General features: G+C 39.3%; 1 protein-coding gene across 3 annotated transcripts in view; it reads left to right on the top strand.

Annotated features, from left to right (window-relative positions):
- The window catches only part of Rbpj (recombination signal binding protein for immunoglobulin kappa J region), a 79,078-nt gene that overhangs the window by 32,524 nt on the left and 28,876 nt on the right, over positions 1-17,678 (top strand). For all 3 annotated transcript variants that reach the window (XM_036200839.1, XM_036200837.1, XM_036200836.1), the window contains exon 2: positions 14,826-14,864. In XM_036200839.1, the coding sequence (XP_036056732.1) occupies positions 14,826-14,864 (39 nt within the window). The remainder of the gene's footprint in view (positions 1-14,825; positions 14,865-17,678) is intronic.

The following is a 17,678-nucleotide window of genomic DNA, read 5'->3' as shown; positions in this document are numbered from 1 at the left end:
TGTTTTTGTTTTTCAAGACAGGGTTTCTCTGTGTAGCTTTGTGCCTTTCCTGGAACTCGCTTTGGAGACCAGGCTGGCCTCGAACTTCTAGAGATCCTCCTGGCTGTGCCTCCTGAGTGCTGGGATTAAAGGTGTGCGCCACCACCGCCCGGCACAAAATGACTCTTGATGCTGTTAGCCAAGGCTGCCCTAGGTACCATTCTCCCTCCCCTGCCAGTCAGCCTCCCCCCTTTCTGTGTGTGTGTGTGTGTGTGTGTGTGTGTGTGTGTGTGTGTGTGTGTGTGTGAGAGAGAGAGAGAGAGAGAGAGAGAGAGAGAGAGAGAGAGAGCGCGCGCGAGAGAGCGCGCATGTGCTTCCATGTGGAGATCAGAGGACAACTTTGTAGAGTCAGTTCTCTCTTTCTGGCTTGTGGGTCCAGGAGATGCAACTCAGATTGTCAAGGTTGGTAGCAAGCATCTTTATCTGCTGAGTCACCTCACTGGCTCTTGTCAAACTTTTGCTTCAAGGATGTATGTTGTAGGTTCTGGATTATAGAAACCCACGTTCTGGTACTGTCAAGGTGGGAAGCTGATGAAAGCCTGTTTGTTGCTAAGCTGCTATTAGGCTCCAAAGCTTGCAGGTGTCTCAGACAGGTATTAGTGAAGCCACTGTCTCTTGTGGGAGGAGTTAGACATTAACTTAGAAGCCGTGTTTTGTTGTTCCATTTTGTCTGTTGTTGTGTTTGCCCTGATACAAATTCAGAGGTTCACCACTATAAGACATGTACAGTATTACTAGTTATAATTTGCTCTTGCTTTTCATTTATGTAAATGGAACATATAGTTTAAAATTTCCAGGAAACCCTCATAATTTATTTTTTCTTGTGATATGCAAGGAACTGTTCATTTAGCAGGAGTTTCTTTCATTCAGAAGGTGAAGTTCAGTGTTTAAAAAGATGTCATTGTTAAAGGTGTTTGAGATGTTAGAATTTCCATCATTATTTATATGACATTTCCACATTTTTCTTGGACTAGTAAGTACCTGTGCCTACCATAAAAGCAGATATTGTTTTATAAATCTTTTGAGAATGTTGGTAAATATTTGTAAGTAAATAATGTTTCCAAGAAGGAAAGTGTCAGCATAGGTGCATTTTACCTTGTATCTTAAATAAAATTATGCTTCCTAGAAAACAGTAAACAATAAGAGGATGAAGACTTCTGGTGAGTTGTTTCACAGGAATGGAATTTATGCATTAGTTTTCTATACTGGGGAGTTGAAAAAAAGGGAAGGATTCTTTGTTAGAAGAAGAGGTCACGATAATCAGCGTAACTCATCTTTCTCTGTACATTATTAGAAATTGAGCCAAAAGGTATGGTTCCTTCTCTGAGTATGATGTACCCTTAGGAGTACTGTTTTGAAGTTGTAGAAGAATAAGTAATTTCCCAGCCAGTGGATTGATTAGTTGCCCTGTTAATTAATAGTGGTGGCTGTGGACTGCGGTCTTGAGCACTAGCAACCATCATCTTCATCTGAACAGCTGTGACTGCTTTCAATTCAAGCGACCCTCAAGATGAGGCTTCCTGATTTCCCTCATAGAAGAAGGGGTCAGGGAAGGTCATCAGAAACTAACTTGAGATTCCAGCCATTCCTTCCTCCATCTCACTCCCAGCTAGCTGTATGTGTCTTAAAGCCTGGGAGCTCGAGTATGTAAAGGGTAGAGGCTGTCTAAAGGGGAGGACACCCATCTGTGCTGCTATGGAGAAGTTATTATCCATGCTGGAACTAGACTGTTATTGTATAGCTGTTTACGGGTCACCCTCATTCTTGTGAGTCACTGCTTGCCCATGCTTTGTAAGTAAGCCCAAGAAACTCACTGGTTTACCACGTTGAACTTTGGAATCATGCTTTAGACTACCATTGGTTCCCTTTCTGGTAGGAATAGACATTTGTTCAAATCTTTCCATAGCTGTTGTCTGTACAGATGTGCAGACGTATGTTGTTAGTAGGGAGGTAATGAATGATGAGAACATATGGATTTGGGGTTTGGAAGAGTTCACTTTCTTTATCCTGTTACTTTCCTCCAAATTTCCCCATAGCCCAGCTGTCCCTTGTCTCCAGATGATGCCTTTCTTCTGTTTCAGTAGCATTGCTTAGCGTTTTAACATGAAGGTCACCATGTCCTGCTTCATGATGCTGGGAGCTGTGGCATTTGCATCTTCAGAGATATGTCCCTTTTCTTTGGTACCATGAAATGCTCCACAGCATGTTGTCTGTTCTTTTGTTGAGCACACAGCCGAAGACAATAGTCCAGCTTAGTGGGTTCTGTGACCAGACTCAACAGAACTCTGTCATCTCTAAAAAGATAAAAAGGAGAGCATACTGTAAGTTAAGGCAGTCAGCACTAGATATGATTTCAGTATATTTTTGTTTCTTGAAAACATGTCAGAGGTTCTGGGGAGATGACCCAGTGATTAATAGCACTGGCTGCTCTTCCTGAATTGGACTCCCAGCACCTACATGACAGCTCACAACCAACTGTAACTAACTCCGGTTTTGTGGGAATCAAATGCCTTCTTCTGGCTTCTGTGGGCACCAGGCAGTGCACATGGTGCACAGGCATGCCTGCAGGCAAACCACTCATAAAATAAAACAACGATTTAAAAAAAATGTCAGAATCATCCTCTAAAAATGAAAATTAGCTGCCTTTTAAAAACCTTTTAAAATACCTTAAAAATATTTCTTTGCTTACTTTTTTGTTTTTACATCCCAACCAAAGTTTCCCTTCCCTCCTCTTCTCCCAATTCCTCTCCCCAAAAGAATTTTTAAGCTGACAGAACTTGTAAAGTGTTCTGAGTAAGTGATGATGCTGTCATTAAGCACCATCTTGACTTTATGCTGAATTTCATTACTTTGAAAAATAGTACTATTTTGGATGTTTGTGGACATGGGATAGCTCAAAACTGACTACTTCCTAGAACCTAGTTGAGAAAGTGGAATGAATATGTTGGGTGAGGTCAGTTTCTGTGAGGAAAATGAGGGAACAAGAAAAGTTGGCCCTTTTGAAAAATTTAGTGAAGTCACTTTTTTTTTCTTTTTGGTTTTTCGAGACAGGGTTTCTCTGTAGCTTTGCGCCTTTCCTGGGACTCACTTGGTAGTCCAGGCTGGCCTCGAACTCACAGAGATCTGCCTGCCTCTGCCTCCCAAGTGCTGGGATCAAAGGTGTGCGCCACCACCGCCCGGCTGAAGTCCCTTTTCTGTGCGCCATCAAACTGTTAGGACAGATGGACAGAAGGTGAGCTTGTGTTTCACAGTGCCATTCTCCTAGTTGAGATGAGGAGGTACAGTTTTCATTAGTGATGAAGTCAAGTTCTCATACAACAAAGGGCTCAAGTGCCACGAGACTTCTTTAGCCCATTGTGGGGAAGCTGCAAGCAACACTGTCCAATGTCAGGTGACATTGCTTTAACAACTCTTGTTAATACAGAATCTTGAAAAACTGTGACTGTAAGCATGCAACACTGGAAAACAGTCGTTAGGGAAAGCACAGCTGCCTCTTTTTTAACGATTGTTGGCTGGGAGTCCTGGGGTAGAACTGTGGGGTGGGAAGGTGAGATAGAACTCTTTGAAAAAGTATTTTACTTTGAGGGCTTGGTGTTTTTTTCTATAACAATAGTGATGATGAAGGTGATGGTAGCAGTTGAGCAACTAAATTAACTAAGTATGTATTAATTTACTTTTATTGAGACTCCTATGTTGAAATTCCAGTGAAAAAGCCTATGGGTGAGAAATCTAGCTGAGGTCAGTGACAGAACAGAAGCAGGCAGCGCCATGCACATCCATAGCAGGGTGAGGTGGGGGACGACGACACAAGTACATTTATGGAGCATTCACATTTGAAAATTTCACTAGCTCCCTCTTCAAGTTTTTAACCCTAGTCCTGGTTCCCAAACTTATTCTGTATGCCGTTAGCAGATCTTATTCTGTTAATTCTCATAGCCCTGTTCCTGATGAATGAGTGTTTACAAAAGAAATACATTTTTTATGATGGGTAAGTTTCTATGGTAAACACCTATCTTGTCATGGGATAAGAATTCATACTCTTATTTGCTTAACGTTGGGTTTACAGATTGAATGACAAAATATTCAAAAGTGTTTCTTGTTTTTGAAACAGTCTTTGTCTCCACAAATGAATTATTCTTGTGAGTTAGATACTGGTAGGTCTAAGCAGCAGTTCTCAGCCTGGGGGTCGGATGAACCTTTCACAGGGGTCACCTAAGATCATTGAAAAACATGGATATTTACATTACCATTCATAACAGCAAAATTACAGTTATGAAGTAACAATGGAAATAATTTTTTGGCTGGGGGTCATCACAACATGAGCAACTGTATTAAAGTGTCGAAGCATTAGGAAGGTTGAGAACCAGTGTTCTACAGGCTACTGTACTGACAGAAAGTGGTGTGTGTGCTCCTTGCTCACTGCTTTGAGTTCGTTAGCCTATGCGACACACTGACACATCTTTCCCATTTCACAGAAATGGAGACTGACGTAATAGAATAACTGAAAACACTGGGAAAACAGGGGCTTTGCTGGTGCAAAACTTGAAATAGCTAACTTAATAACTAGACCCTTTTCTTACAATGAAAAGATAGCCAAGTGTGAGACTATTTATAAGGAAACTGATCTTTTTTCACATCCCACAGAAGATGTACCCAACTAAAACATTTCCCTATTTGGGATGACCAGATTTGGTTTGTTAGAAGGTAGACAATTGCCCTTTTATGGCTGCTGGATTCTCCATTACCCTTGTGCTTCCTTGACTTCCTGCCTCTGACACTCCCCAAAGCAGTCTTTTTGTCCTGTCTTTGGTTGCTGCTCTCTAATGCCTCTGTTTCCTTCCTCTCTCTTCTCTTTGTACTCTCCAGCCCCAGCCACCCCATTACTTACGATTTAAACCAACAAAAGACTTTGCTCTGAATTCTTCCTGTAGATTAATACTGTGAACGCTGACTGAGGTCAACCTTTGTGTCACAGAACCAGGCAGGTCAAGTGAGAAGAGTCAGTTGTGAGCATGCTAGGAAAATACCATGAATCTTTAATCCTAAAAGATTGACCCAGGACAAGCTATCTCCTTCAGAACAAGGACCTTGTTGGCTTCTTGGTATTTCTTTTGCTACAGCCTGTCTTGGTGTGTCTTTTGCAACACTGACTGCAGAAGAAGGAAGCTGAGAAAGCCATTTCCTCTGAGGCCTTGTGCATGGTCACTGTTTGAGTGGGGAGAAGGCATATCGGCTGGGGTTCACTAATAGGATTGATTCTTCAGCTACCCAGAACCAAACCAAGGCACTAGTGGAATGTCTTGTTCCTTTTTTGACATTTTTACATTATATGTATTTCAGTCAATGTTTAAATTGGATAAGACAACCTTTATAATACTGTTAGTTTGTCTCAGTGTACATGTCTGCCATAAAATTTGGCCAGCATAAAAGGATAGCCCAAGGTTCCATTATGCAAGTTTGGCTTATTGTGGAGACAGTATTGTCTTTGTTTCTAGGCTTCTTACAATTATTTAGAATCTGTATTTGACTAACCTTTAGAGCCATTAATTACTACAGTCATTTTTTTTTCTGTTTTATTTAGCCATATGCCAGTTCATTATTTTTGGTTGAATTACTATAATATTTGATCCTTAGACTATAGTTTTCATTTACTGATAAATACTTTATTGCTTTTTTCTCCTCCCAAAAGATTAAACAAGATATGCCAGGTGGTTGGTGTAATGGGAAAAGCAAATAAACATTTTCACAAAGAGGAAAGGGCATTTGGGGGCAGGAAAACAAGGATAAACAAAGAACATGGCTTCCTTAAAGATTTTATGTGGCGCTTTCTCATTATCTTAGCATGATTAGTATGTAAGTAGAAGTTAGGGATAGCTGGGAGAGATGGATGGCTAAGTGGTCAGGAGCACTTGCTGCTCTTGCAAAATGCACAGGTTTGCTTCCTAGCACCCACAGTGGGTGACTCACAACTGCCTGTAACTCTACCTTTAGGGGATTTGATTCCCTCTTCTGGCCTCTTTGGATACCAGGTTCACATATGGTGCACATGCATACACACATACAAAACATACACATAAATTAAAAATAAATCTTAAAAAAGATGTAGGAGAAAGCCCTGCTTTGTAAGTTAAAAATACTGCCACCTTTGAGGAATGTAAAGATAGATTCTCTGTTGCTTTTCTGTCTGTTTACTCTGCAACAAGAGGCCAAGTTAGGAAACCATGAGAGGCAATAACAAGGAGAATTTCTTCTAACTTTATGGTATCAAAGAATGGAGACAAAGAATTAATGGCCTTGTCAGGGAATTGCTGTAATAGAAGCTAAGAATGACAGCCGAGAAGGAATATTACGTGACTGTAGTGGAGGTTAGCCCTAAAGAAACCTGTTCTGTATTTTTTATTATACACACCTGGCTAACAGGTTAACTGACAACAGCTTTGCAGTTTTCGTAATTGAAATTGATTGAACAACCAAGTCCCCAGTAAATGATACAACAGAGGTGAGCTAAACTGTAACAGAGTTTGGTCTGCAGCTGCGGGCCTCATTCTTAACTTCCTCGGTGCCACTTCAAGCCTACCCTTTGTCTGCTGAGCAGTGCCAGTTACTGGAGGAATGGGCTTTGAGGAATTTATTCCTCAAGCAGCCAAGTGTGCAGATTAGGGAACAAGTCTCAAGTCTGCCTCTGGCACTGGTGTTCTGATGGTTGTGGAAGATGGAGCAATGTAAAGTAAAACAGCTAATAAATAGATCATCTCCTGAGCCACAACTGTGCTCTTTGTGACTTACTCTGCCTTCAGAACCCCATGGCCTCCGAGGTTTTTATGGGCAAGGATGAACTTCTGGGCTCCTTCCACTGCCTAAATAGTGCATGAAGGCAGACTGACAGCTTAATGCCTCAGATATACTTTGGCAGAAAGCCATTCTTTAAGCTTTCAACTGTGGTTAAGACCATTGTGTGTGTGTGTGTGTGTGTGTGTGTGTGTGTGTGTGTGTGTGTGTGTGTTTTACTTTACCACAAATGTAGATTTGTTCTTTAATAATGTGGCATGTGATAACAGAAAACATAATTATCTGTAATTTAGAGGAAATGTATTGTTTGGGTGTTAACACTAAAAACTTCTTTTTCATGAAGTAAAGTCATAGCAAAAGCTTAATATCTTCCCTTATTTGAACATAAGGACTTTGATTCTCATCATTTTGTTTTATTCCTGTGTTGAGTATTCACTGTGCCCTCTTTATGTCCTAAAAATGGGACTCCCCCTTCTAGGCCCCCCAGTAGAGCTAGGCTTTTTTTTTTTTTTTTTTGAGCTTAACCTTTCATCCTAGGACTTAATTTGTAACTGTGGAGACAATCATTTGGTTTGGGAGTCAGACTTGAACCATGCTCCCTGCCTACTTCATCTTAGCTCTGTGGAGTTAGGCCAGGTTTCCAATTGCTCTGTTTTCTATTTTCTTTAGAATGGAATTCCATTTTTGGAAAGTATCTCAGTCAGTGTTTTGTTGCTGTGAAGAGACACCATGACCAAGGCAACTCTTACTAAAGAAAACAGGAGTTTGCTTACAGTTTCAGAGGGTTAGTTCATTGTCATTCTGGTGGGGGGCATGGCAGTATACAAGGTGCTTGAGCAGTTGATCTCTAGGCAGAGAGAGACCCAGACAGACACTGTATGTCTGTGACACACTTCCTCCAACAAGGCCACACCTCCTAATCCTTCTAATCTTTTCTAGTGGCGTCAGTGCCATCCCCGATGACTAAGCATTCAAATACAAGAGCCTGTGGCCTATTCTTACTCAGACCACCACAGAGAGCTAAAGTGCTCAGTAAACAACCACCTCTGTACTTTATTTGCAGTGATGACATTATCGGTGACCAGTTGTACAGATGATGTTGGGGTGCTTTGTAGGAGCCCATCTAGGGTTCCTAGTGGCTTTACCTAACAGGTCTGCATAAGAGGATAATTGGGCCACAGGCCTGAGTACCAGGTGTCTGAGCTGGTCTGCACTTGGCTGTGCTGTGGGGAGGTCTTTTGCTCTACCCCTTAGCATTCCTTTAAAAGCCCTTTGGCAGAGACAGGCCAAACTAAAGAAATAAAGAGAAAAAGATTCACATTTTATGTAATACATTGTAGAGCAAAATGGGATTTTTATTGTTGACACTAATAATTGTGTTTAAGTTGTATGTAGGTGTGTTATGTCTGTACTCACAGAATGATTTAAAAATGTACACCATTCAGAATTAATGCTCCAAACTGTGTGTTGTGTATACAATCATACATGGGAGTTGCCGTGTAATCAATGGATTCCTGTACATGTAGTAGTTTGGATATTCTTTGATTGGTGTAGATGATGTTTCATTGAACACCTTTTTTTTTTTCTTTTTCTTTTTTTTTTGATTTTCAAGACAAGGTTTCTTTGTGTTCATTGAACATCTCTATGAATGTCTTTGCATGGACCAAATTAGCTACTTCTTTGTAAATTTTTAGCATTGAAAGACTAGATCAAACATATATGCATCTTGAATTAGAATAGACATTATCAAGGTGTCTTTCAAAGGATTACCCACGTTTAAACTCCTAACAGTGTATGATGTATGACAGTTTGCTTCTCTGCATGTATTCCAGCCCTGGGTATTAACAAACTCTGGATCTACAGCAGTTACTACATAATTGAGCTAATAATATAAAAGCTGTGGCAAGAAACTAGCCACAGTGCCTGTTATGTACTATCTCCATGAATGGTTTCTGACAGTTTTTACCACCAAGTTTTACAATCAGCAGAGTCAGGGCAACATCTTGATGAAAAGGTGACTGCCTCTCTGGGCCTGACCGAGTAATCTCATTATTACAGTAGTTACCTGGATACCTCAAACGAGAACACTGACCACATTTACATTATCCTATATATATATCTGTCCACATACACATATGATGGGCACACACAGATGACCATTTGAAAATTAGATGTTAGCATTCTATTTTTCTCTTAAACACTACAGTATTATTTCTAAAGGGGAGAACATTCCTCTATGTGGCTACTGTATAGTAATCAAAATTAGGAAATTAAAATTGATCTGAATTGTTAATGCAGATAAAGTTAATTTTCTAATGTCCTCTGCAGTTGAAATACTTTCCAAGCCATATGTTGCAGGGTCCTGTTTTTGTGTCTTTAACTGGGTCAGTTTCTTAGTTTCTTATTTTGTCTATTTCACAATTTGAATTTGTTCCTTGGGTTTGGTTTTAAGCCCTGCATTTTTACCATAGTATTATAGAAATGATATTGTTCCTTAGTGCTTTATGTAAGTAGCATTCGGTATAATTTAACTCAGTCCCATTTGATCTCTCTCTTTCCTTATTTTATGGGGAGCTGAATTTCTGGGGATGAACCCAGGGTTTCATACATGCTAAGTATACATTCTACCATTGAGCTACATTCTGTCTCATTCAGTGACACATACAATTGGAGTAGTTTGCCCAGAGTGTGATTATACTTCTTTTTTCAGGCTACAAATTTAAAGATTTTCATTGTGAGGCCATAATTTTTTAAGCAACAACCTACTCCCCTGCCACAGCAGCTTTCTCTAACCTCTTAGAGAGTTTCTTGAAAAGCCGGGTGCAGAGTGCAGTTAAGGATGGTGGTCTTAGTCATGTTTATCTTTTTCACTCCAGCTCACTGACACAGATTGCTGGCAGGTTGTTTTAAATTCAAACAGCAAAAATAGAAGAGGCTTTAAAAATAAAGAAAAAGTACTTTTTAAGTATTTCTACACAGTATGCATAATAACAAGGGGGCATGTCTTTATCTATTGTGGTCTATGACCTGTCTTTGACATCAGCCCAGGGGATGTTTTCTCTGTTAGGAATGTGCTTCCTAAATGTGATGGTCCAGGAGGACCATGATCTACCTGCCTTGATCATACTTGTCATATTACCCAGTGGTTACACTGAGCCAAATTCTAGCACTGTTGCTTTCAGATTGTCTCTTAAGGTAAGACCTGATTCAAAGTAAGTTGGGAAAAGGCTGGCATACTCCTTTTTAGTTGGAGTCTAGATTGGATACTCAGGGTATTGAGCTCTCCCACTGTGCTCTAGCTCCTAATGAGTGTCTTTTTCAAAGGATACATGACTTAATAGGCTGTTTTCTGCACATGTAGTTAAAAAAAAAAATGAGTAAACTGTTTAAAGATAAATCACATGTTTATTTAAAATGTATTTTCAAGGCTGGGAGAGTATTTAGTACACACAAGGAAAAATTTGCTTTTATAAATTATGAATATGAATATACTAATGTTTCTCCCTGTCCATTTGCCCTACTTGTGCAAAAGTTCTGTAAGGGCACAAGTTTGTACCTTTTGCTCATTTTGATGTTTGGACATACCTGTACTTGGTCCCTAGTAGCTGCTCAATAAGTACCTAGTAAAGGACAAATCTGGTGCAAACATTACATGTGCTGATGCTGGTGAGCTTACTGTGGTTTTCCATTAGGTGCCAAGCACCTTCCCAGTCAGTACTGGCTTCATTTGTTTTTATGCCATTTGTTACCACAGAATGTGTACTAATGTGTATCATGTAGTCAGTTTCTCTTACTGGTGGTAAATGCCTTGAAGGTGTGAGTTAGGCTACTCTATCTAGCACTTTCTTTTAAGTCATTGTTCAGAAACCCCAGTGCTTTATTATTATTATTCAATACTGTTTATAGAAGTTTGGGTTGTTAATGTTTTTTATTTTCTCCTTCAGGTAGTTCCCTGGTGTTGCTTGCCTTGAATTCTTTTTAATCCCATTTCAACATGAAGCAGACAATTATTAATAAAATTAATAAAAATAGAATTACTTTAAGCTCTGAGATCCCATTGAGAGAGATTTCCCCATGTTTTGCATCCATTCTTCAGTTCATTACTGTGCTTCTAAAACCAGAGTGCTCTTGTACAGCATTAGAGGTAGAGTGAGGGTTGGCTTTTCTTTGGCTTAATGGTGTGATTACTAAATTGTTCTGTACTCAACAGCATTTTTTCTTGTCTTGTTTTGATATTTGAATTGGTTTTGTTGTTTTTGTTTTTTAATGGAAATTATCTTTTGGCCAGAAAGTGTTAAGATGCTGAAATTTGATAACTTTTATCCTTTTTGTACATTGGTGGTTGTACATTTCCTTAACACATTGGTGAATATAGAAAGAAGGGGATCTAGTGTGGGAGAAACCTCTTACCTCTTTTCCCCAGCTGAAAGGAAGTATGAATAAATGGAATGGGTTTACAAGTTTCTCTTTTAGGAATTCTAAGGGATTGGAGACTATGCAAAAAAAAAAAAAAAAAAAAATTATTACTTTGTGCCCTCTCCCCTTACTGCTTGCTGGGATTTTGTTTGGCTTGAAGTTATGCAGGTCTTATGCCTACTGTCACCTCTGAGTTCATATGTGTATCAGGTCTGCTGTGTGTGGAAGAGGCTGTTTTCCTTGGAGTTTCCATGTTTTTACAATGGTCCCAACTCCTATTCAGCATAGATCCCTGAGCCTTGAGGAGAGGGAGTTCATAAAGACATTCAATTCAGGGTTGAGTGCTCCAAGGTCTCTCTCACTGGGCACTGTGTTAATTACCAAGCTTCTCGTCCCTAAACAAGAAGCTATTTGTAACTGAGACCCTGGAGAGGCAAAGTCAGTTTTCTCCAGTGGAGTGCCCTAGGGTACATTATGTAGCTTGGGCTACATGAGAAGGAGGTACATACAAACTTCAGAGTTAGAAATGTCAACTGTTTCATACTTCATTAGATTTTTTTCCCCCAGAAAACCTGTTTTGTAATCACTTTTTCCAATAAATACATTGATGGCATATTCATTAAAGAAGGTCAAGATTGCATGCACCAATTGTTGGATCTTTATTTTATACCAAACATAGCTACTAGGTTGAAGGATGCGTGCTTTTGTGTAAAATGTTACCAGGCTCAGCAGGCTCCTCCTCTCCCCCTTTTCTTGTTTTGTTTTTCAAGACAGGATTTCTCTGTATAGCCTTGGCTGTCCTGAAATTCTCTCCCTTTGTAGACCAGGCTTACCTTAAACTCAGAGATCCGCCTGCCTCTGCCTCTTGAGTGCTGGGACTAAAGGTGTGCACACCACCGCCCGTAAAACACATTTTTAATTAAAATATAATTACATCACTTTCCTACCCTTACAATTCCCCTCCCTACAACTTCTTCCTTGTTCCCTTCCTCACTCTCAAAATAATAGCCTCTCCTCTCCTGATCATTTATGTTTTTTATACACACATGTCCACATATTTCTCACTCTCAAATTAATAGACTTTCCCCCTGATCATTTATGTTTTACACATACGTACACACATATGCATGTAAATACATGTATGCACAGTATATAAATACAGCCTGCTGCATTGTTTTTGTTGTTTGTGCATATATGTTCTCAGAGCCTGACACTTTGTATTGGACAGCCAGTTAGGAGGCATAGTCGCTGGGATAAGCTAATTCTTCCAATTAGTAGTCATCAGTCGCTTGTCGTTCATCGTGCATAGGAGTGTGATCCCATAAGATTTTACCCCTTTGATGTTAGCATGTCTTTTTTTTTTTTCTTGAGACAGGGTTTCTCAGTGTAGTTTTGTGCCTTTCCTGGAACTCGCTTTGGAGACCAGGCTGGCCTTGAATTCACAGAGATCCACCTGCCTCTACCTCTGCCTCCCAAGTGCTGGGATTAAAGGCGTGTGCCACCACCACCCAGCATTAGCATGTCTTGATACTGCCATTATTTAGGACATGTTTATGCAGCCATTTCTGTTAGAGAATTTCATAGCAGGCTTCCTGGTATTCTGACTCTTAAAATCTTTTTGTCCCATCTTCTGAGATGGTCCTTGAACCATAGATGCAAGAACTGCAATGTAGATGTGTCCACAGGGGCTAGGTTCCTCGCAATCTGATTTCTGTATTGTGGTTTTCTGTGATAGTTTCCGTTTACTATAAAGAGAAGTCTCTTTGGTGAGAGGTGATATCTACTTATCTATGAGTATACACCCTGAGTATAAGGTTAAAATTTAGAATATAGTTACTGACTATTCAGCAGGCAATTGTATTGCATTCTTTCCCACATTTCCTTTGGGGGCAGGCATGATGTTGTATTAGCATATTTTATTGTCATTAACCTGATCTAATGAATGTTTATAAAAGGGGTGGATTAGGTACTCTGACTGATGGTATTTACTTGTTAATCTAACTTGGGCAGAATTACATTGTACCTAGGAATGAAATTTGAATTAGAGTTTTTAGTGCATTGACTCTCTTACTACTTAATCATATAATTAACTTATGTTAGATCCCAAAGAGTGCTTGCTGGTTCAGAATACTAGATTTGGTACATGGTGATTATTGAAATGTTTTATTTCATTCCCCATTTCTTTCTGTATATAAAGTTCTTAATGCTGCAGTAGACTTTGGTAATTCCTCACCTGTTTCTGGTTTTGTAGTATGCTCAGTCTGAATCAGATCCCTCTATTGTACCTGTATGACATAGTGGTGCATTTGATCACTGTCTGTGATTCAAGAAAAAAAAAATCCTCTGTGGAAAGAATCCAGGAGCAGATTTTTACCTTATGCTCTGCTCTGTAGCTGTAGTCATGAGTAGTGAAGTAATTGAATGTCTTGAAATATTTCAGCTTAGGCTTCCTTGCTGGTATGTCAGGAAAACATTGAGGTGGGTGGGTTGTGGGTTTCAAATTTTTTATATAAAACAAAATAGAATAAAAATTAAACACAAAAGTGTCTACAAAATTAAACAAAGATTTACAAAATCTTGAGATTATAGTGTACAACTTATGTGATTTGGTTCTCTTTCCACAATGTGGTTCCAGGGATTGAACTCAGGTTATCAGGCTTGGTAGTGAGTACTTGAACCACTTTTTCCTTGTGGGTCTGGGTTGTTTTTCTCTAAGGTGCTTCAGAAGTTTGCGGTCAGCTGTCTTCATTTGATCATGTGCCACTGGACTCAGGGTGATGTGTAAAGCCTGCCATTGGTTTTTGTAGTTGGAGTTTTCCTGCCTGGCCCACAGTCAGGACAAATCTCTCTCACCCGCCAGTCCCACAGTTGCTCAGACCCAACCAAGAAAGCACACAGAGACTTATATTGCTTACAAACTGTATGGCCGTGGCAGGCTGCTTGTTATCTACCTTTTCTATCTTAAATTAACCCATTTCTGCTAGTCTATACTTTGCCACATGGCTTGCGGCTTACCAATGTCTTTATATGTTGCTTCTCATGGAGGCAGCTGGCAGTGTCTCTCTCCAACCTTCTACTTCCCAGAATTCTCTTCTCTCTTGTCCCGCCTATACTTCCTGCCTGGCCACTGGCCAATCAGAACTTTATTTACACAGAGCGATATCCACAGCACTTTTTGTTTTGTTTTTAGATTTATTTTATGTGTATGAGCATTTGCCTGCACATATGTGTGAGTACCATATTCATACCTGGTGCCCAAGGAGGCCAGAAGAGGACAGACCCCCTGGAACTGGAGTTACCGTTGATTGTGAGCTGTGTAGGTGCTAGGGATCGAATCAATGTCTTCTGCAAAAGCAACATGTTTTTAACTGCTCAGCCATCTCTTTGGCCCCACTGCTATTGTTTTTAAGAACTTTGTATTGTGCATTTGTTATTTCTGGGCACAGATGATTGTTGGGGGACTTCTCTCTTCACTGTAAATCAAGATTGACAAGTCATAAGGGACACTTTCTAGTGCCTTATATCTTATTGTGGTATTTATCAGGCAGCTTATTTACTTTATTTCTTTAATTTTTTTCCAGGAAGTTTGGTGAGCGGCCTCCACCTAAACGACTTACTAGGTAAGCATTATACTAGCCATTTAAACATTGACTGTGTATATAGATTCTGTCATTTTAGACACTAGTATGAATGCTTCTTAGAAATCATTCGGATATTGGTAATTACATCTTGAGCATATTCCCACCCCTTCACTTCCTTCTCTCCTAAGGGCGAGGGGGACAGGACTAAAAGGATGTACTGTAAAAGTGAAAAAGTAAAGTATTTTCAGAAACTCATCTTAAGTAATTCTTAAGTAATAGATTGTGACAATAACAGCTACAACTGTGTTTAGCTAATTAGACTTAGATGTTTAAGGGGAAGACTTGAAAGATTTAATAGATGCTTTTTGAAATGAATGTTAAAATACTACTTTTTCTTATTTTTATGAAAATCTAAGGTTTGCTCACTTTCATGACAGTATAAATAGTGTTTTAACTATGTATGTTAATTTCTCAATCATATATTTCAAAGAATTAATTTAAAAACTAATAAAATTTTTGTTGGGTTGTAAAATAAGGAAACCCAGTGGTCTTGACAGTTTCAGCTCTAAGCGTTGGCCTGTGATAAATTTTGTTTTTTTTTCCTTCTAATTAATCTTTTAACGAGGAGATAGGTGTGTGTGTGTGTGTGTGTGTGTGTGCGCGCGCGCGTGCGTGCGTGCGTGCGTGTGGGTGTGCTTGCTTTTGAACCTAAACTGGGATCCCACTTTATTATTGTTCTACATCCTTTAAACCCCACAATGTATTATATGACATTAGACTTCAGAGTTCTCTGTAATAGCTCTATGGTGTTCTGTTGTATCCATATCCTTCTTGGTTCACATTGATGACTGTTAAGGCTATTACCAAATAATTACTACTATTAAAATATTTATTAGGCCGGGCGGTGGTGGCGCATGCCTTTGATCCCAGCACTCGGGAGGTAGAGGCAGGCGGGTCTCTGAGTTTGAAGCCAGCCTGGACTACAGAGTGAATCCCAGAATGGACTGTAAAGCTACACAGAGAAACCCTGTCTCGAAAAACAAAAAACAAACCAACAAAAAAAAATATTTATTAAAAACATTTGTGGAGCCAGGCGGTGGTGGCACATGCCTTTAATCTCAGCACTTGGGAGGCAGAGGCAGGTGGGTCTCTGTAAGTTTGAGGCCAGCCTGGTCTACAGAGTGAATCCCAGGACGGGCTCTAAAGCTACACAGAGAACCCCTGTCTCAAAAAAATCCAAAAAATTTTTAAAAGATAATAAAATAAAAACAATTGTGGGCTGGTCATGGTGGTGCACACTTTAATTCCATACTGTACTCAGAAGGCAGAGGCAGTCAGATCTCTGTGTGTTCGAGACTAAACTGATTTACATGGTGAGTCCCATGCCTGCCAAGGCTGTATAGTGAGACTCTGTCTCAAGAAAGAAGGAAGGAAAGAAAGAAAAAGGGAGGAAGGGAAAGAAAATTGTATTTAAGAATGATGAACACAGGGCTGGGAGGTGGCGGTGTATACGTTTTATTCCAGCACTCAAAGGCAGAGGAAATTATGACCAAAACTATGGGAAGAAATAATGCCTGACAGTATTTTGTTGAAAGCTTTTGAACCATAGATCCAAGAAATTCAGTTAAGTCTTAAGTGTAAAAGTGTGTTGAAGCACATCATGGTCAAATTGATTAACACTAGTGGTAAAAAAATTTAAAATGATGAGGGATAGGATGGATTTCAAAAGAACAAAGATAAAGATCACAGCAGATTTTTCATCTGAAATTTTGCTACAGGTAAGACAGCTTTAAAATATCCAAAAGGATTCAAATAGAGATCTTAAACAATGTTCAAAACAAAGAATCCATCATAAAGAGACTTGAAGAACATTTCAAGAAATTCTTCCAAGCATAAAGGCAATATTGAATAGAAAAAGGATTCTAATTTACTGGTCCAAGAACAAGAAAGATAACATTACTGCAGACCCTGCAGGTACCATAACTTCAGAAGAAATGCTTAAGTATCTTAAACTAGCGGATAGTGGTGGTGTAGCGCACTCATGCTGAAACCACCATAAGGTATGCCAATTAGATCTCAATAAAACTTTTAACATCTTAGTAACTTTTTACATATGAGATAACCTAGGAGACTAGCATATCCACTGGGGGAGAATTCCACTAAGCTTTCTCTCTTGAAAAGAAAACATACTGCAGATGTCTTCATTGCCAATAGAAACTTAGCAAAGCCATGTAAATGGCAAATGCAAATTTGAAAACCAATAATCAATTCTGTGATAAATTAGTTTTATTGAGTACAAACTCAGAATTGGGATATTTTCTTATTAATTTTTATACTAAATTTAGTACTATCTAATACTTGGAAATGGTATTCTTCTGTTTCTCCTTTGAAGTAATTCTGCTTTAGGAAAGCAATGTTTTATTTTGCCAAAAATATTGTAAGAAATTTGTCTCCAATGGGTTGTAAAGGGTGTAATGTGGGGGCCATGTCTTCTCATTTAAGGAACTTTGAAAGCCTATCCTGGGCTGTTCTTTCTTATTCCTGTTTCCCAAAGTAAACTGTATTGGTGGGAGAGTCTCTCATTGGGGTGGGGGTTCTTTCTACATGATTTAAAAATTTAATTAAAAGCACAAATAAATGGAGTAAAGACTATGCACTATTTTGCACGACTGAATTTGCTTTTTTAAAGAATTACATTTATGGTGCACGTGTGTGCGCATGTGTGTTACATTGTGTATATGGAAGTGGGAAGTAAGCTTGAGAAAGGAGAATCTTCCTACCTTCCACAGGTGGGTCCTAGGGATTGAAAGCTACACATTCTTTCAGAGATAGTTTGGTTAATTTTCTCCTCTT

Source organism: Onychomys torridus, chromosome 10 (assembly GCF_903995425.1).
Source record: "Onychomys torridus chromosome 10, mOncTor1.1, whole genome shotgun sequence".
NCBI classification, from domain to species: domain Eukaryota; kingdom Metazoa; phylum Chordata; class Mammalia; order Rodentia; family Cricetidae; genus Onychomys; species Onychomys torridus.
The sequence above is the reverse complement of the archived record's forward strand: the minus strand, read 5'-3'. Positions and strand labels throughout refer to the sequence as shown.